The 19,787-nt window shown below is 43.0% G+C and overlaps 1 protein-coding gene across 8 annotated transcripts in view; it reads right to left on the bottom strand.

Moving 5' to 3' along the window:
- LOC105389847 (polyamine-transporting ATPase 13A3) overlaps positions 1-19,787 on the bottom strand; it is a 28,850-nt gene that overhangs the window by 4,951 nt on the left and 4,112 nt on the right. For 3 of the 8 annotated variants that reach the window (XM_048628843.1, XM_048628849.1, XM_048628850.1), the window contains exons 7-19: positions 18,031-18,213; positions 17,237-17,425; positions 16,088-16,306; positions 11,340-11,471; positions 8,720-8,833; positions 8,129-8,402; positions 7,647-7,774; positions 6,528-6,651; positions 6,002-6,163; positions 5,605-5,759; positions 5,005-5,228; positions 4,309-4,454; positions 3,746-3,933 (exon numbers count right to left, since the gene is read on the bottom strand). In XM_048628843.1, the coding sequence (XP_048484800.1) occupies positions 3,746-3,933; positions 4,309-4,454; positions 5,005-5,228; positions 5,605-5,759; positions 6,002-6,163; positions 6,528-6,651; positions 7,647-7,774; positions 8,129-8,402; positions 8,720-8,833; positions 11,340-11,471; positions 16,088-16,306; positions 17,237-17,425; positions 18,031-18,213 (2,238 nt within the window). Of the gene's footprint in view, positions 1-1,841; positions 1,941-3,745; positions 3,934-4,308; positions 4,455-5,004; positions 5,229-5,604; positions 5,760-6,001; positions 6,164-6,527; positions 6,652-7,646; positions 7,775-8,128; positions 8,403-8,719; positions 8,834-11,339; positions 11,472-13,819; positions 13,985-15,723; positions 15,885-16,087; positions 16,307-17,236; positions 17,426-18,030; positions 18,214-19,787 lie in introns of all 8 variants that reach the window. The other 5 variants (XM_048628847.1, XM_048628848.1, XM_048628844.1 and 2 more) reach the window with 5 other exon arrangements.

Below are 19,787 nucleotides of genomic sequence, written 5' to 3'. Positions count from 1 at the left end.
CGTAGGAATCCACAAAATGGAGTGGCCTGCAAGGAGCCCCGGTTTGAATCCCATTGAGCATGCTTGGGACGAGCTCGACAGACCTGTGAGAGACCGAGTTCCACCTCCAATCACACTTCGTGGCTTGAAAGACGCGCTCATCAAAGAATAAGAGAACATTCCTCAGCATATGCTAAGGAATCTGGTATTCAGCATGCCCAATCGTGTAGAAGCTGTATTGAGAGCACATGGAGGAAACACCAAGTACTGAGTTATCAAAATACCACGTTTACACTAATAAACGCATAGTTAGAGATTTTGTTTTATTTGCCAAATGCCCCATTTTTGAAAAACATTTAATTTAAATTTTTATTACAATATTTAAGTTTTTACATGGGAATATTCTGATGCGCAATTAAATATTCTTCAATATTGCAGAAGGCGTCATTAAGCTAGCATTTTCCGTTTAAGAGTAATTTGATGTTATATCAGTGGAACTATTTCATTGCCCGGCAGTGTATTACAATTACAAACTGGAACTTTTGGGTGTGGCTTTATTGGCAAAGTGAAGTCTATCAACCGTGACCTATATTTTATTCTTAAATGTGCCTCATAATATGGCGTCGTCAAAAATAATTAAAGTTGAAATTAAATTCAAATTTGAAAAAAATAATAAGAACGATGTGTATTTGCAGCTCTTTATAATTCCACAAAAGTAATACTGATCTTGACCTTGAGACCTTTGACTGATCGGTGACAGCCACCGGCCGCCCAAATTGTTTTCGATTATGTGTCACATGATATTGACTACTATTTCTTTCGAACAAGGATCAAAATGCAAGTGCTTTGTTACGATTCAATGATTCGGGTGTTTCCGGGAATACGACAGTTTGCGAAGATTTGCATGCGCATTATTAATATGGGAGAACTGTACATGACTGGAGCAATCCTTTTAAGTATTTTTTAAATGCGATCATTGATCGACACCTTTGCAATTTAAGCAGCGTTCACGCTATACTATGTCCATCTTATTAAAGGTTTTTTTGACATTCGAAATTCCATGCATATTTGATGACTGCAAACAAAAACCAACTTTACTCACCAGACAAACAGACGCAAACGTCAAAAAACTATTAATAAGATGTACAGAGTATAGTAATACCTGCGTCATCAATAAAATTGTACAATGAGGCTCACACACCTTTTACTCCTTTCACGCGATCCGGACATTTATCTATAAGGTTCACTCGACACACCAATTAACCTAAAAAACACCAACACCACCAAACAACCCCCTCACCTCAATCCCAATAGCGAGCACGAGGTGCAGCGCGGGTACGAGCAGCAGGTACACGCGGAACATGGTTATCTCGCGGTCGCGCGGCTCCAGCGGCTGCACCTCCATGAAGTCTGCGAGCCACTGCCACGGACCACGCGCCACTAGAGCCGTTGCTGGAACGCGATCCAATGCTCGGTTTGTAAAGTACCCACGGTGATGACCATACAAACCGAGTATTGGATCGCGTTCTATCTAGCAAACCCGAGGCATGCCTCGCCGAGACGTGCGACAGGTGGATACGCGGCTTATGAATCCATACCCAAGTCCGCATCTAGCAAGCTAGTGGAGGGCTCGAGATCTTCCGGATCTCGTAGTACCCTGGTCCAAACAGCCGGACTCTGTGGCAGCACCAGCGAGTGTGCCTTTCAGGTTCTGACTGGATTGTAAGGAGAAAAGGCGACTGAACTAACCAATTAGAATTGGGGAATTAGGCACAGTCGCCGATCTGTAGCTTTTAGTTTTTCTCCCCATTGACACTCCTAACCTAAAAACACCATCATCATCATCAAACAAGCACACTCACCTCAATCCCAATAGCCAGCACGAGGTGAAGCGCGGGTATGAGCAGCAGGTACACGCGGAACATGGTCATCTCGCGGTCGCGCGGCTCCAGCGGCTGCACCTCCATGAAGTCTGCGAGCCACTGCCACGGACCGCGCGCCACTATGTATATGTCGCAGGCAACTGGTTTAATCTCCTGTTTGATTGAACCACTAGCCCGTTCATTGGATGGCGCTATTCAGTTGTATGACTAAAGGACAACTCGTCAAGTCGTTGATTGTAACGTTCGACGTCTTGACTGAACGTCATTCAGCGAAGTCGTTGAATGGGATATAGTATAGCAACTTTGTAATGTCTGGTTAGGGTGAACATCACCAGACAAGAGTCAACAAAAAGACTATGTTACAAAGCTCTTATCTCACAAATTAACTAAACAATAACAATAAACGTACCTTCATATTGTTGTTCATAATTATCCAGTTTCGCCTCAATTTTTTCTTTGAAACTATCCGCCCGCGGCGTAATAATAGGTAAATCCATGTTGTCACACAATTTTAACACAAATAACGCACTTTAAAGCTAATTTATTTGCAAAAAAAAACAATATGGGTGCTTTTTGTGTCAGCTGTTAGCTGTTAGACGCCATATTTGTTTTATTCACCACCTGACTGATTTTAAGTCAGCTAACTAGTTGGACGTTTTGTGACGCTTGTACAATCAACGTTCGGCCTAGTCATACAACTGAACAGCGCCATCCAATGAACGGGCTAGTGGTTCAATCAAACAGGAGATTAAACCAGTTGCCTGCGACATATACATACCCAATTCTATTCTATTCTATTCTGAGAGGGTGCGAAGCTCCTGTACGTGATTTTTCTCGAGTGGAACCTTTGAATATATCCCCTCATACATACCCAAGTCCAGATTTACTAGCAAGCTAGTGGAGAGCTCGAGATCCGGACGTCCGTTGTACTCGTAATTCCGGCTACGCAACCCCGCACACCTCGGGTCCTGAAGGGCTAGTACGGGGCGCATTTAAGAGCTGAAAAAACGTTTGCATCGCGTTCACTCACATCGCGCATCCTCAAGAGCGAGCGCGACGGACAACTTTTGTCACGTCTTAATAGCGCCCCGTACGACAGGGCCTGGTGGCGGGTACAGTCGACCCACCTATTAATCCTAACTAATATTATAAATGCGAAAGTAACTGTGTCTGTCTGTCTGTCTGTCTGTTACTCTTTCACGCCAAAACTACTGAACGGATTTGAATGAAATTTGGTACACATACGGTCTAGACCCTGGGAAAGAACATAGGCTACTTTTTATCCCGGAATTCCCACGGGAAAACTTTTTAAGGCGAAGCGAAGCGCGCGGGAACAGCTAGTCTAAAATAAAGCACACTCACCTCAATCCCAATAGCCAGCACGAGGTGTAGCGCGGGTATGAGCAGCAGGTACACGCGGAACATGGTCATCTCGCGGTCGCGCGGCTCCAGCCGTTGCACCTCCATGAAGTCCGAGCCACTGCCACGGACCGCGCGCCACTATCAATCCGTAACCAATTCTATTCTATTCTATTCTGAGAGGGGGCAAAGCTCCTGTACGTGATGTTTCTCGAGTGGAACCTTTGAATATATCCCCTCATACATACCCATGTCCGGATCTTCTAGCAAGCTAGTGGAGGGATCGAGATCCGGACGTCCGTAGTACTCTAGACTCGTAGTTCCGGCTTCGCAACCCCGCACACCTCGGGTCCTGAAGGGCTAGTACGAAGCGCATTTAAGGCGTGGCAAAAGTTTTGCATCTCGCAGCCTCAAGAGCGAGCGCGACGGAGAACTTTAGTCACGTCTTAAAAGCGCCCCGTGCTACAGGGCCTAGTGGCGGGTACAGTCGACCCACCTATTAACCTAAAATAAAGCACACTCACCTCAATCCCAATAGCCAGCACGAGGTGAAGCGCGGGTATGAGCAGCAGGTACACGCGGAACATGGTCATCTCGCGGTCGCGCGGCTCCAGCGGCTGCACCTCCATGAAGTCTGCCAGCCACTGCCACGGACACAGGAGAAGGAGGACTATGAAGGCCGCTTGGGATAGGAGCACGCCTACCATGTAGTCTGGAAGGGAGAATAAGGGTTTTAGTTTGACTAGTACTGTGTTACTATCAAAAAAATAGAACAATGTGTGATCGATGTTTAAATACAAGAAATACACTTTTTAAGACGTTTGACAGCCAACTGACAGCGTTTAGGATAACTGTGTATAAAGCCGTAGAGCCGTATAATCCTCTCGGGATAATCTTTCGAACTCGGATAATCAACAATAGTTTAGCAGGTTAGACTAACACGTACGCACATATACCCGTAACGTAAAGGGATCGCCTCTTTTTTCTACTGTCAACCAGTAGAACGGAAAACGATGCGATCCCTTTACATTACGCGTACATGTGCGGTGACCATAATTCGATGTATCTTTAACATCTCAGCACTCACAGTTGGTACAGAAGGGCTGCCTGTGCGGCTGTCCCTTGCCGTACACGCAGGCCAGCACCAGGTACTGGAACGAGCTCACGAGGAACACCACCGTGTTCTCCCAGCAGAGAACCTGCTCCGCGTCCGGGTCGCCTTCGGGCGTGAACCTGGAATAGATGGGGGTGAATTATAGTTATTGGTAGCTATTCTGATGGCAGAAATTCTAATTTTAGAGCTGTCAAAACCTGAATTTCTTAAATAAAAAATCGACTATGAATGTTCCTGTAAAAGTATTTCTTTGCTAGCAAAATTTATAGTTAGACAGCGTTAACATTTATTTTGATAAGCGAGAAGATTGCTACGAAGGGTTTAGCATTAATTCGGCCGGCGGGACATTGCGTTTTTGTCATTTGATATTTTGATATATGATAATCCACAGGAAAACCAACTTTACTTACCAGACATAAACGAACGTCAAAAACGCATTCTGTCGCCGGCTACTGTTTAGGTTAACTAAGAAATTGTTTATTACGTTAGGCCAACTGTCCACCGCAGCGACATTACCATTGTCGCTGCGATAGCGAAGCATATAAGGAAGGGGTGTCCCACGCTCCGCCAGCTCCGCTCTACACTACAAGTAGCGCGGTGGGCGCGGCCTGCAGCGTGAGCGGCACGGTGGTGGAGGGACCATGTGTCTCTACACTACAAGTACACTACCTCTGTCTACTGGGCAGCAGCGCGGTGGGCGCGGCCTGCAGCAGCGCCAGCAGCGCCACCTGCAGCGTGAGCGGCACGGTGGTGGAGGGCGCCACCAGCGACACGGGCGGCCACGTGCGCGTCAGCACGGGCCCGGGCCGCGCGCGCCCGAGGGATAAAGCGAGGAGGGTCGTGAGGACCAGGTCGATGTACAGGAACTGGTTGTTGCCGAGGATTGAGTAGTGCTGGAATAGAGAGTAGATTATAGTGAGTACAGTAAAATGGTAAAGTTTTTGTGGTAAGTAAAACCACTATTCCGGTGTGAAATGGGATCTTATCATCATACAAATAAGAATTACGTACGGGAATTCCAGGATAAAAAGTAGCCTACACTCAGAAATAGTGTAGAATGATAATGATGAAAGATGTATACATTTATATCATCGTACAGTCTATTCAAACAAATAAACAATCCATTCTTCACTCTTTATAACATCAGTGTAAAAAATGCAATCATGAATTCAGATTTTACACACAACACAATCATCCTTCTAGCTCTACAATTGAACCAAAGCATTCTCACAAATCAACCACAGCAGTATAAGTAATACACATACTCACATTGTAAAGTATGAGTATAGACACGAACTGTATGAGCGAGTACAGCGCCATGTACTTGAAGATGGCGAATGAGGTGCTGAGAGCGCACCGTCCTTCTAGCGCTAACAGCTTCACGCAACGGATGTTCTGTTCGTGCGACGTGAACGGGGCTGCCACTGGAATGAGATAGTAATTATGTTAGTGTTGTAGTTAAAGAAAGAAAGAAAACATTCATCGATAAAGATAAATCTCTGATCAAGGAATATTTTGAGCTTTTTTGGATTAGATAAAAAAAGCTCCTCAGATCTCATTATACAGCTAATAGCAATCATGGAGATCATGGTTGGCTTGCTTTGTAGTTTTTACGTGAAAGAGTAACAAACTTTCGTTCATAATACTAGTAGAAATATCAACTTACCAGACGCATCAGCTTCCGACAGCGATATCCCGATATGAGCGGCCTTCAGCGCCCCACAATCGTTGGCGCCGTCGCCGCACATGCCCACTATGAGCCCGGTCGCCTGCAACGCCGTGATCAACTGGGTCTTCTGGTCGGGACCGAAGCGACCGAATATTGTGCCTGCGGGTGGGAGGTTTAGTTTAGGAGGAGTGTTCGTTTCTGCGCCTTAGAATACTGGTAAGTGTCTTCGTATGGTTTTATTAATGCATAATTTTACATCGTACTAAGTTCGGATTGGTTCAATCAATCAAATCATAATAATCAAACGCACGTAACTAAAGAAACTAAATTTATTAAATTTAATATCTCTTTCTATCTCACTGTTTCTTCTGGAACAATGGATACCTGGGTCTTGCTAACAATCATCATCAACGTCTACAAAGATGGAAGTTTGGAAGACCTGATCTCACCTATCACCTGACAAATCTTGTGTTTTCTTTCTTCCTTTGCTTTCATAAATTAGTCTCTATTCAGACAAGCATACCTTTGCTGAGCACGGTGGGCATGAGTTCCGGGTAGTGGTGCTTGAGCACGGCCCACGTCTTGCCCTCCACCGCGAGGCAGTACGCGTCGCCCGGCAGCTTGGGCGACCCGCTCTCGCCTATCACCTGGGGATAAAGATGTTCGAGTCAGTAACTAACTCTGGGTATGTAGGTACTATTAGCTAAACTATGACACTTTTTGCCAGGGTAACGCTGACGTTATGGTAAAAATCCTCAATCATGTATTTCGCTGATCGTGTTTGATGTTTTCAAGTGTTTTCATATTTTATATTGTCTTTGTTTTCAATGTGTCAATAAATAGGTTCTATTGAAGACGGGCTCGAGTGGAATGGATTAAAACGCAAACGACGATCGCTATTAATCTATTACGGCATTGACGTGATATGACTATATTGTTGTTGTTGTTCCTATGGCACCCCAGAGGTGCAGAGGGTCTCCACTAACGTCCGCCACTTCCGCCTAACTTCGGCTGTACTTTTGGCCTCGCTCCAGCTTAGACTGCTATGACTATGTCTACTTTCTAATCATACGTTTAAAGAAGGCACTTTACCCTTTAGTGCGGCGCGGATGCAATGCTTCAAACCACGTGTCTAAATCGCGCAACGCTATTGGTGCGTGCTATACCGCTTGATCGCTATTGGTCTATTACCTCGACACAGAGTGGCGGGCGCGGGTCAGTATGCTGGTGCTGCGCCAGGGAGATCAGCACCATCTTCAGTTGCGGCTGAACCATGCCGCACAAGCGCGCAACGCTATTGGTGCTAAACATGCCGCTCGGTCGCTATTGGTCCATCATGAACCTACCTCGACACAGAGCGGCGGGCGTGGGTCATTTGCGTCGAAACCGCGCAACGCTATTGATGCTCGCTATTCGTCTATCATTATCCTACCTCGACAACGCTATTGGTGCTCGCCATGCTGCTCGATCGCTATTGGTCTGTTACCTCGACACACAGCGGAGGGCGCGGGTCTGTATGCTGGTGCTGCGCCAGCGAGATCAGCACCATCTTCTGATGCGGCTGCACCATGCCGCACAAGCGCGCAACGCTATTGGTTGCTTGCCATGCCGCTCGGTCGCTATTGGTCCATCATCAACCTACCTCGACACACAGTGGCGGGCGCGGGTCGGTATGCTGGTGCTGAGCCAATGAGATGAGCACCATCTTCTGGTGCGGCTGCACCATGCCGCACACGCGCCCCACTGACATCGCCGTCATTATGTTGTCACCTGCAGAAGTATAAGAATATGGTATAAGTAGTATTTCGATTTAATTGACAGTAAAGTATTCACGGAATGATGAAGAATTTGTCTGGGGGACCAAATACATAGATAGATTTTTCCGGAATGACCCCAGTAAGTCTAAGTAATTATTAGAGTGCATAAAAGGGGTACACTGTTAATAATTTTATGTAGATCACATTCTATAATACCCATATTGTAATTTTATTTATTTATCTTCCCCTAAATCTAACAAGATCTTGAAGGTTTGCAATGTATTCAAACTGATGAAGAATTTTCATTATTATGGGGCATTTACATTACATATCAAGGAAAACTAAAATAAATAAAACAACAACTCACCAGTAACCATAACCTGTCTCATGTTAGCGTCGTGCAAGTCTCTAATAACTTCGATAGTCTCTGGCTTTAGGCTGTTTTGCATGACTAGAAGGCCTAAGAACACCATATCGCACTCCAGTTGTTCTCTCTTAATCCTTTGAGCGTCGACCCATTTCATCTTCCTGTCGAGTTTCTTGCAAGCGAAGCCGATGACTCGAAAGCCGTTGGATGTGTAGTCGTTGAGGACCACGTTGAAATTCCCTGGCAGTGTCTCGGGCTTGCACATACCTGCAACCTTAACATATTATTGAACTTACATTTTTTAGATGTACTTGTTTGTTGTTTACTAAGCGTGGTAGATTTTCTAGGGAAATCCAGTTGGGTGTAAGAATAGTCCAGTTTATAATTAGTAAATTTTTATATCTAATATCAATATCTTATTGTCTTGTCCTTCAAAAAGTGGCCATATCCTATCATATGACATTTTTTTTTTACCAAATGAATAACTAAATGCACCATCATCTTGGTTGCCAATCAAAGAAGATCACAAGAGTATCAGTTGTCTATGCATAAACACAATAATGCAACGTTATTCTTATATAATGTATTTACCTTTTCCGGAGCCCCTTTAACGAAGTACACCATCTGCGCCTGCCCCAGCACGCGCGTGATGACGCCCATCGACTGCTGAGAGGACGAGAAGTGGAACCGGCGGAGCAGACCGATCTGGAAATATCAACAATCATGAAATGAAATATTTATTTAAGTATACAGGACAAGTTATTCAAAAAATATCACTAGCCCCACACTAGGATACCCTGTGTTGTGGGTACTAGTCTCTTCCGATATTGTGCAATGTAACTACTTATAACTAAATCCAACAATCATTATAAATCGTGAATTTCTAATTAACTCAGCAAATAGGAAGTACCGATCATGAATAGGTGTAAATCATAATCATAAACATAAAGAAAAAAGAAGTAGGATAATCCTCTTTTATGGTATCAGAATCAACCAACTATCGTCTACTGATAGAAATATGCTTCTTCCTAGGAGCATCAAAGCAGTCTGTCCACGGTCATTATTAAGAATTCACTTCCTACCTACCTAAGGCTGTCCAGCTAGCCTGTTATAGGGTATTTGACTTTTTACACGTGAAGTACACTACCTACTACACTCACTCCTTTAAATGATAATGTTTGTCTTATATTTCAGACATCCGCTATTCAATACCACAAGTTGTGCAATTTTATGTATCACTACATAATTAATTATTCATAGCTTATTTCAGTATGTGTGATCTATTGATTGTCAAGATAATAATAGATACATGCAACAAGTAGGTAACATCTATGGGTTTTTCCTACGAAAATGTTGTATAACTGAAATTAGTCAACTATACTACAAGTAGTCATACTATAAATTGGGTCCTAAATACAAGTTCATAACATAACGCTATAATTATAAATAACCGGCCGCTTGCCAAGTCCAGAAATAACTTCGGAGATGCGTATCCCGAGTAGTTTTTCATGCGGAAAAATAATTACTCTAGAGACGTGACGACATCTTTGACGTCATTCGGCTAAATTGATTCATTGATAAAGTTTCTTACTATTTTTGTGTCGTCTACCGACGTAATCACGTCATTGGACTTTCAACTGCCAACATATGGACAGTCTACAACTGAAAATATGCCTAAAGGGTACGCAGAAATACTCATCCATCTACGAGTCATCCATCTCGTACTATCAGCCACCAATCTGCCACCTTTGTTAAGTCTGGACAGCTTAAGAAATGAGCTTAGACAGAACCATACTGATTGGGTGCATAACTATAGTTATATTATGCATAGCTATTAGCTATGCTTCGTACTATGTAACGGTTGATTACTTTTCCATCTTATCTAAACATGTAACGTAAATGATCTGTCATATCTACTCTATTGTTGTTCAAACATGACATGCCATAAATGATATCGTCACACTGAAATGCATCACTGAGTCACTCGCTATGACTCAATATAAATTCCATGAATTAGCTAGGTATTCGCCAATGGTAGTGTTTATTAATAAATCGGGTTCCGCTCATCTCGCATAATCTTTATTGACCAAAACTCATTTCGCATAACTCGTATGGTCTAAACTTTTTAGGCCGAACCATCACTTTGCCAATACTTATATGGCATAAGGCTCGTTTCGTCTAAAACTCTTTAGGCACAATCTTTAAACACCTAAGTTTCGTTTGCTTAAATTTATGTTCGTATAATATACCTATGTATAATCTGGTTTCTCCTAATGTTATCTTAATAAATAATATTTAAGTATGTAGTAAATGTACAAGTTGTGGTATTTTTCTCCTACATCCCGAAAATCACGATTTTGATGATCAAAAAATCGAAAGTTAACGACCAATATAATTATTACAAACCCCATGAGATCGAAACCTAAAAATAGGTGCGACGACGAGCAAAGCGAGGAGGAGCGTGTTAGGTGCACATGTTCATCAAAACCAAAGCGGAGCGCAGCGAAGCGGAGCGGAGCGGTTTCCAAACCTCGGAAACAATACAAGGCACCAGTTTGCGCTATGTAGGGAGACGCTCCGTCAAAGTTAAAGCCAAACGAATATTATTACTTTGTATAAACCTACTAAACCTATGCCATAGCATTATTAGGCTATTCAAGATTTGGCCATACCATTATTAGGCTAAACAATGTTATGCGAAATAACTTTTTACTAAACGAGATTTATGCCATACGATTTTCGGCGTAACGAGACTTTGACCAAACGTTACTATGCAATACGATATTAGGCAAATAAATCTTATGCCAAAAAAGGTAGAACCTAATAAATCACTTACATTTTACTCAAATCCTATTAACTGTACCTTTACAAAGTTCTTCAGTATTGATATACAACAAAACATAAAACTACTGGAAATGTATTTCTACCTATGTTATAAAGTGTGGGACATAGAATCTGCTTCTATAACGTAGTAGTAGTCGGGTTCCACCAAAACTCCTCAACGATTACCTCGGTTCTATTCTAATCTGGGAGGGGGTAAAGTGGAAGCCTTTCGTAACAGCATTTGGAAACATGTGCACCGTAAATAAAGGTGGATTAAATTAATATCAAGGCGTTTCATTAAGTAAATTTTAATACCTTTGTACATGCCCCTAGTTTGAAGTTCAGCCAGCCTAGCTCCCGTACCTTGAACCAAGAACACAAGACTCACCTCATAAGGTATCTCCATATTGTCCAGGTCCTCAAAGTCCTGTAGAGCAGACTCGTTGGTGGACGCGGGCTTCACCACGGCCGGCGCCAGGTTGTCGTAGCGGGTGTTCTCGGGACCCGGCTCTTCTAGCACCTGAGGGTAGTATACAGGGTGTTGGGTATAGTTAGTCGAAATAGGGTAAACAGAGGCCATTACAAACAAAATTGTTTTTTATTCCTCATAGAAATTTTACGTGACTTTTTATGGGAAGTTGATTTTTATAAGCTCACGCAATGGTAGGGACTATTATAGCTAGCTATGTATTTACAAACATGTTACATTACGGGCCTACCACAATGTTAATTTAATTGTTACCTAAAATCGATACAATGCAGCGATTAGATAAGCACAGAGACATGGTCATCTTATTGGCAGATATCCATATTTCACCGAGTGATCGGGATCATGAAATGCATTAATTTTTAATTTGATGAAGTTGTACCATACAGGGAACATAACCCAATTTTTAATGCCACACGCAAACTACATGGCAATGCAAAAAATATCTTTTGATATCTTGGACTGTCACAAAAGTTTAGATAAAAGAGAGACCCACTAAGATAAATTTGATAGTAAACTGTGACATAACAATTTTATGGGCAAGTAGCTTGAATAAATACACGATGATGATCTCACCACCTGATTCTTAGAATATAAATTAGATGGAAAATATACTGTATTTAACCATGTGCTATAACTCGATCCACCAAAAATTACCTAAGCTATAGTAGAGGCAGTTGATACATAATAATTTACGAATGCAGAAAATCCCCATCGGTACTACATATTATTGTTCCGAATAGTTTATAAATATCTCTATCTGGTAGAGCTAGGCCTAGAGATTAGTTTTAACTACACATTTCACTCATTCAAACATTACAGCTTACCCCGGGTCACTTCCACTAGCTGCTATCTACAGAACCAAGCACGTACCAGGCATAAGGCTTTTACTAGTGAGCTAGTGGCAGGACGCCAGGGCCTGGATCAGCGGGCAGGTGAGCGGTAGGGCTGTCACGTCGACAACCGTGCGACCGAACGCCTCGCCCGCTTCCATCTAGCTAGCTAGACATAGCCTATATAGGCTATGGGTATACTACTAACCACGTAATTGTATCTGTTTATGATGTACCTATACATTGATTGATAAGAGAGGATTCGGAGGGCATCCATGCTGCCATAGACGAATAGCGAACTTAATAGCATAGCGTAGCTTAATGGCATAGCGCGCAACAATGGCATCGCGCGTTTTGACACTTTCCATCATTTGGTCTGTTCGTCGGCTCAACTTACCCACTTAGTGAACTCAAACATCTTCAAGTCCAGCGGGTCTCCAGTCAGCTTCCCCTCGATACTAGTGAGCGAGTGGCAGGACGCCAGCGCCTGGATCAGCGGGCAGGTGAGCGGTAGGGCGGTCACGTCCACGACCGTGCGGCCGAACGCCTCGCCCGCCTCCATCTAGCTAGCTAGATCTAGCCTTAGGTATAATACTAGTAACCACGCTACTTCACCAAAATTACTGCTATCTGCATCTATACCTATCGATTGATTAGAGTGGGTTTCGAGGGCATCCTTGCTGCCATAGACGAATAGCGACATAACGCGCTCTAATGGTGGTCGATCGCCTCGCCCATTTCCATATAACTAGCTAAATATACTAGAAACCGCGTTACCTGAAGAGGGGATTCGGAGGGATTCCAGCATAGTGTATAGCGCGCCGCGTACCAATGGCGTAGCGCACTCCATCAATATGTCTGAACTCAAACATCTTCAAGTCCAGCGGGTCTCCGGTCAACTTCCCCTCAATACTAGTGAGCGAGTGGCAGGACGCCAGGGCCTGGATCAGCGGGCAGGTGAGCGGCAGGGCTGTCACGTCGACGACCGTGCGACCGAACGCCTCGCCCGCCTCCATCTAGCTAGCTATATCTAGCCTTAGGTATAATACTAGTAACAACGCTATTTCACCAAAATTACTGCTATCTGCATCTATACCTATCGATTGATTAGAGTGGGTTCCGAGGGCATCCTTGCTGCCATAGACGAATAGCGACATAACGCGCTCTAATGGTGGTTGATCGCCTCGCCCGCTTCTATATAGCTAGCTAAATATACTAGAAACCACGTTAACTGACGAGGGGATTCGGAGGGATTCCAGCATAGATGAATAGCGAGCCGCGTTCCAATGGCGTGACGGACTCCACCAGTTTGTCTATTCGTGGTCTCAACTTACCCACTTAGTGAACTCAAGGCATAGGTATACTACTAACCACGTAATTGTATCTGTGTATGATGTACCTATACACTGATTGCTGATTGATAAGAGAGGATTCGGAGGGCATCCATGCTGCCATAGACGAATAGCGAACTTAAGGAATAGCACGCAACAATGGCATCGCGCGTTTTGACACTTTCCATCATTTGGTCTGTTCGTGGTCTCAACTCACCCACTTAGTGAACTCAAACATCTTCAAGTCCAGCGGGTCTCCAGTGAGCTTCCCCTCAATACTGGTCAGCGAGTGGCAGGACGCCAGCGCCTGGATCAGCGGGCAGGTGAGCGGTAGCGCCGTCACGTCGACAACAGTGCGACCGAACGCCTCGCCCGCCTCCATCTAGCTAACTAGATCTAGCTTTAAATACTCTAGCAACCAAGTAACTTGAGAAAAATGGTAGCTATGTGTGCATGTTATACCTATAAACGCCTGTATAGTTAGATATCTAGCTACCTTACGGCGTCGCCGTTTTTGACACAGTATATCAGTTTATCTGTTCGTAGCCTCAAAATCTCAACTTACCCACTTAGTGAACTCAAACATCTTCAAGTCCAGCGGGTCGCCAGTCAACTTCCCCTCGATACTAGGGAGCGAGTGGCAGGACGCCAGGGCCTGGATCAGCGGGCAGGTGAGCGGTAGCGCCGTCACGTCGACGACCGTGCGCCCGAACGCCTCGCCCTCTTCCTTATAGCTAGCTATATCGAGACTTAAATACTGTAGTAACCTAGTAACTTGACCAAAATGACTAACTATATTGCACAGACCTATAAACGATTGATAAAAGAGGATTTGGAGGGTATCCTTCTTGCTGCCATAGATGAATAGCGACACAACGCACTCTAATGGTGGTCAAACGGCTCTATATAGCTAGAACCTAAATACACTAGAAACAATGATTTCAAAAGGAAGGATAGGCCCTTCAGAACATTTTACTCAAACCTTCTTCATACAAGCAAAATAACTGTTATCTGTCATAATTTGTTTGAAGTCAGTGCCTAGCAACTATCTGGACGACTTAACCTTGTACGTGCGTTAATAATTTACCATCCCGGACATTGTTTTATTATTTGCAGGCGCCATATCAATCATTTAAGACAAATCCAACTACTAAAATTAAAACTGTTTTGGGCTGTAGACCTGTAGATAGAGCGTCCCGTACAAATGGACTAAAAATCACGCTCCAAAACGTAAGTGTGTGCAACAAGAAAATGTTCTCGGAGGATAGTCAACAAAAAATGACGTGCGCACAAGGTTACAGCGCGCGGCCATTGTAGACTTTGGTAGTAAAATAATTATCACTTTATAATGTGTTTATTACTTAATTTAATGGTAATTACCGATGATACGATATTCGATGTTTCTTTTTGACCTTCATATAATGGTTTTTGCAGCCTTTCACAACACAACTACATATTTATCACAAGATTCACAAGACCATCTCTCGGCCACAGACAACTGTCGACTGAGGAGCGTTGGCCCTAAAATTACGATTTTAGGGCCAACGCGCGGGTGCCATTTTTTTGAGTGGGAGGCCCTGTCCTTACGCTAGTAATATATATGTCAATGACTAGAAACCACGTTACCTGTCGAGGGGATTCAGAGGGATTCCAGCATAGATGTATAGCGCGCCGCATTCCATTGGCATGGCGCACTCCATCAGTATGTCTATCGTCGTCTTAACTCACCCACTTAGTGAACTCGAACATCTTCAAGTCCAGCGGGTCTCCAGTCAGCTTCCCCTCGATACTGGTCAGCGAGTGGCAGGACGCCAGGGCCTGGATCAGCGGGCAGGTGAGCGGTAGAGCTGACACGTCGACGACCGTGCGACCGAACGCCTCGCTCTCTTCCTTATAGCTAGCTAGATCTAGCCTTAGGTATACTACTAACCACGTATTTGGACCAAAATGGCAGCCATCTGCATGTTGCACTTATACCTAAACGATTGATAAGAATGGATTCAGGATGAATCCTTGTTGCCTTGCCATAGACGAATAGCGAACTTAAGGCATAGCGAGCAACAATGGCATCGCGCGTTTTGACACTTTCCATCATTTGGTCTGTTCGTGATCTCAACTTACCCACTTAGTGAACTCAAACATCTTCAAGTCCAGCGGGTCTCCGGTCAGCTTCCCCTCAATACTAGTGAGCGAGTGGCAGGACGCCAGGGCCTGGATCAGCGGGCAGGTGAGCGGTAGCGCCGTCACGTCGACGACCGTGCGACCGAACGCCTCGCCCGCTTTTATATAGCTAGCTAGATCTAGCCTTAGACATACTACTAACCACGGATTTGGACCAAAATGGCAGACATCTGTGTACGTTGTACCTATAAACGTGTGATAAGAGTGGACACGGAGGGCTTCCTTGCCACTATAGATAGATAAGTAGCGATCTTACAGCATCGCGCGTTTTGAATCATTCCATCAGCTCGTCGTCTCAACTCACCCACTTAGTGAACTCAAACATCTTCAAGTCCAGCGGGTCGCCAGTCAGCTTCCCCTCGATACTGGTCAGCGAGTGGCAGGACGCCAGCGCCTGGATCAGCGGGCAGGTGAGCGGCAGGGCCGTCACGTCGACAACAGTTCGACCGAATGCTTCGCCTGCTTCCATCTGATGCGGGACCACTGCGTAGAGGTCCAGCCCGTCTTCGGTTAAAGTACCTGTCTGTGGTAGGGTTTGGTTAGTGGTGTTGTTGGTGAACTCTGATAGGCTAGGTACAAAACTGCAATTGTGGAAAATGAGCTTGAGCACGCACGATCCGATTTTGAAGAAACAGAAAAATGCAATGCTTTTAATAAAATAACTAGACATATTTTTGTTTAGTTATTTTATTTAAAAAATCGCATTACTAAACATCTTATTTTACTTTAGGTATAATATTTTCGCATAATATATAACAGATATGGACACATTCTTAAAATGTATAGGTTCGATATTCATGCAGAAATGGCAAAAAGACAGTTGTCATCTAAAACTATTTCAGTTATTCTCAGTATTACCGCTATTCTTGGCATATATTTCCAAGGTTGTTTCTGCTCCAATACGCGTATTTCCGCATTCATATCAAGGACGTGACGTGAGCAAGTAACGAGATATGACCACCCACTGAGATAACAGACCCATATCAAGATAACACAGTGAACTACTGCAGGTAAGATGTTGGGAAGGTAATCTTGATATTACTATTTGTCCACATAAAAAGGTACCTAATTGCGCATTGTAAACGGTTCAGCGGTTTCAGAGCTAAATTCAATAATTATAATTATGATTTTTTATGAAAACAGATTGATATTTAAGTATTTTGTCCTATTTACCTAGGATTAAACTCACATATTTTCCTCTTATATTGCCAATACATCATCGCACAGACGAAAGCATAATTCACATCAATTTATCACCTAAAACATTATGTAATGGAGTCGCAATTATAGCGCTCTCAGATAATTAAATAATATGTAAATGACAGCTGATACATAAAGGACTAGGAGCAAAATTATTGATAGCCGTATCGAGTGAGAAAGCGCGAGACAGTTTAAGTCCATCCGTCAGTGTCGTATAATATCTTTATCTTGGAGCGTTATACTCGTACCATACCTTGTCAAAACAGATGACTTGCAGTTTCCCGCACACATTGATCCTTGGTGGGGACAAGCAGTAGATCTTATTCTTGCGCAGTCGCTGTTGGCTGTTGACAGTGCCGGCTGTCATGGCGGCGGGCAACGCCGGTGGTACGACTATGGTGATGATGTCCAGGGTTCGAAGCAGAATCGTGCTCCAGACACTCTGAAAAGAGATTACGCTGTTATAATTGGTAAAATATAGCATAAACCCTATGATGTTTGATTGACAGATCCTTATGCCTGGTAAATAAAGTTGTTTTCCCTTGAAAACGGAATATAGTAGGTAATATTTTAACGATTGCTGTAAATTTTAAAAGAGTAATAGATAATTACAATTACAAAGTTAATATTTTTCGTTTGCGTTCATAAGTAGCTATTGGTTTTACCGACTAGCCCATTATTCTAGTGATGAAGTGTGAAATTCTATTGACGTTAACTTTTGCTTTTACAATATTTGTATAGATTGTTATGATGAGATGATTGAGATGTGTAACTGTTGTGCGACTAATTATATTTATAAGAATATTTAGAAGTAAATTCTATGTAAATATAATTTATGTTCTATTGAAAACCGAAGCAAGTGAGAAATTATGCTTTTGCTTATCATATTCATAAGTAAGACGTGATCATACATTCTAACAGTGCTAAGCAATCCAAAGCGGTGTTTACACCTTGTTTTCTTTACACCATTCCTCAAGTTGATTCTTTTAATGCGAGTGTAATGTAAATCCTGCATTAGGGCAAAGTCTCATATCTATTACAACTTACACCTCTCTCCACGTAAAGCCAGATGGAGTATGCCATGCCGATAGCGGCGATGCAGAACAGGAATATGACGAATTTGACGGCATCCTTGTAGAACTGGAACCCGAATGGCTTCGGGAACAAAATGCTCCTGATGAGCTCGCCCTTAGCTGTGTAGAAACCCGTTCGCACCACTTTTGCTAGCACCTGAAAGGTATAGTTCTTATTAGTATACATAAAAGTATGGGACTGGATACCGAATAAACATTTATCTTTGTTTTGCAGCATAAAAAATATTATAGAACCTTATATTTCTAGAATGAGATCGCTATTAAATTAACTAAGCACGTCGTTTCTCTGTATTAAAAAATGTTCTTTGAGTTTGATTCCAATATATTCAAACAGATTAAATTTATTCTGGGAATCCGTCTATAAGATAACATTTGCCAGAAAAAAGTCCTAGTTTTAGCTGTAAAGCAGGCCCATTCCACATTAATCTTTAACTCACTACACAAGTAATTGATTGAACCTTGACTCGATCGATTTATTACTTGTGTCAAATCAATATCCTCGTTGTAAGTAGAGCAAAGTCATCTATTTAGATTTTCAACGTCGTATTTGAAGAGAGTTTAGCTCTGTTTAGTCGGTAAGCACTTAATTATGTACGATGGGCAATCACTAACTAAACGTCTCAAGGGGTTGGCTATAGCTTGACCAAAAACGAACGAACCAGAAAGATGTCATACAATCGGTACATTTAATACAGTGAAATTAAGTCGTCCCAAAATTCCTTCTTCGTAAGCTGTAAAAATGACCTCCAGTTTGAACTTCGATCATTTTTAACTCGCGCGTGGTAAGAGCTAAATTAGACTGCAACTAATCCAGTGGCGGCTGCACCTCAAGTGCGCCCGTGCAACGCACTACCATTTAAAAACCTTCTAAATATGTACCTTCCTTCTTCCTATACCATACTAGTAGGTACGTGTAAAAAAAACTCCACAACAAAAACCAATACCTACACCCTAAACAGAAATTACATAAATCTGATTATCGTTACGAGTTAAATGAAATCGAGCTGGCCTATTTTGATTGCTACTGCGAAAGAATTAGATCTTATTTTTGCTTGAACAAAAACGGCCTCGTGCGCTCGGATTGTCGCACGGGGCGAGCTCCTACATACAGTATGAAACAGGATGGAAATCGCCCGGCGCGTGAGACGGAAGATGCTCAGTACAAACTGTATGCAGTTCTAGGATAAATTCGTGCGCCGCACGCGACCGGAAATTGCCGAAATAATACGAATGACGCCACGGGAGGCGCGGGCGGTGGCCTTGACCGGTGGCGTGACCTACGAACGATGCACTTGTCATGTCATTGTCACATTGTCAGTTTCACCTTTCGCGCGCGAATACGAAATTAATTTGCTAATTACTTATTAACTAAGAAAGTAGTAAAGATTTCGTGAGTGTTTGTGTGTGTGTGAGTGAAAATGAGTGCAAAATACAATATTGACTTCATAAAAAGCAATAGGACATTGCAAAATAGACTGGACATTAAATCTGCTGGGCCGCCTCGGCCTTTAGTGTAAAACAAAAAATGAAACTTATATGTAAGTACCTACCTGAATTTTCAAAAGTGAAATGTTCAATAAAAAGAAATGGTTATGTGGATGTGAGAGACTAAATGCTTTATTTTGCTTTCCGTGTGTTGTTTTCGTTTCGGCGGAGAAGCTATTTCGCGTCAATAAATAAGGTAAAATATACTTATAATATTTTTACTTC

Source organism: Plutella xylostella, chromosome 22 (assembly GCF_932276165.1).
Source record: "Plutella xylostella chromosome 22, ilPluXylo3.1, whole genome shotgun sequence".
NCBI classification, from domain to species: domain Eukaryota; kingdom Metazoa; phylum Arthropoda; class Insecta; order Lepidoptera; family Plutellidae; genus Plutella; species Plutella xylostella.
This window is presented reverse-complemented; position numbering and strand designations above follow the sequence as displayed.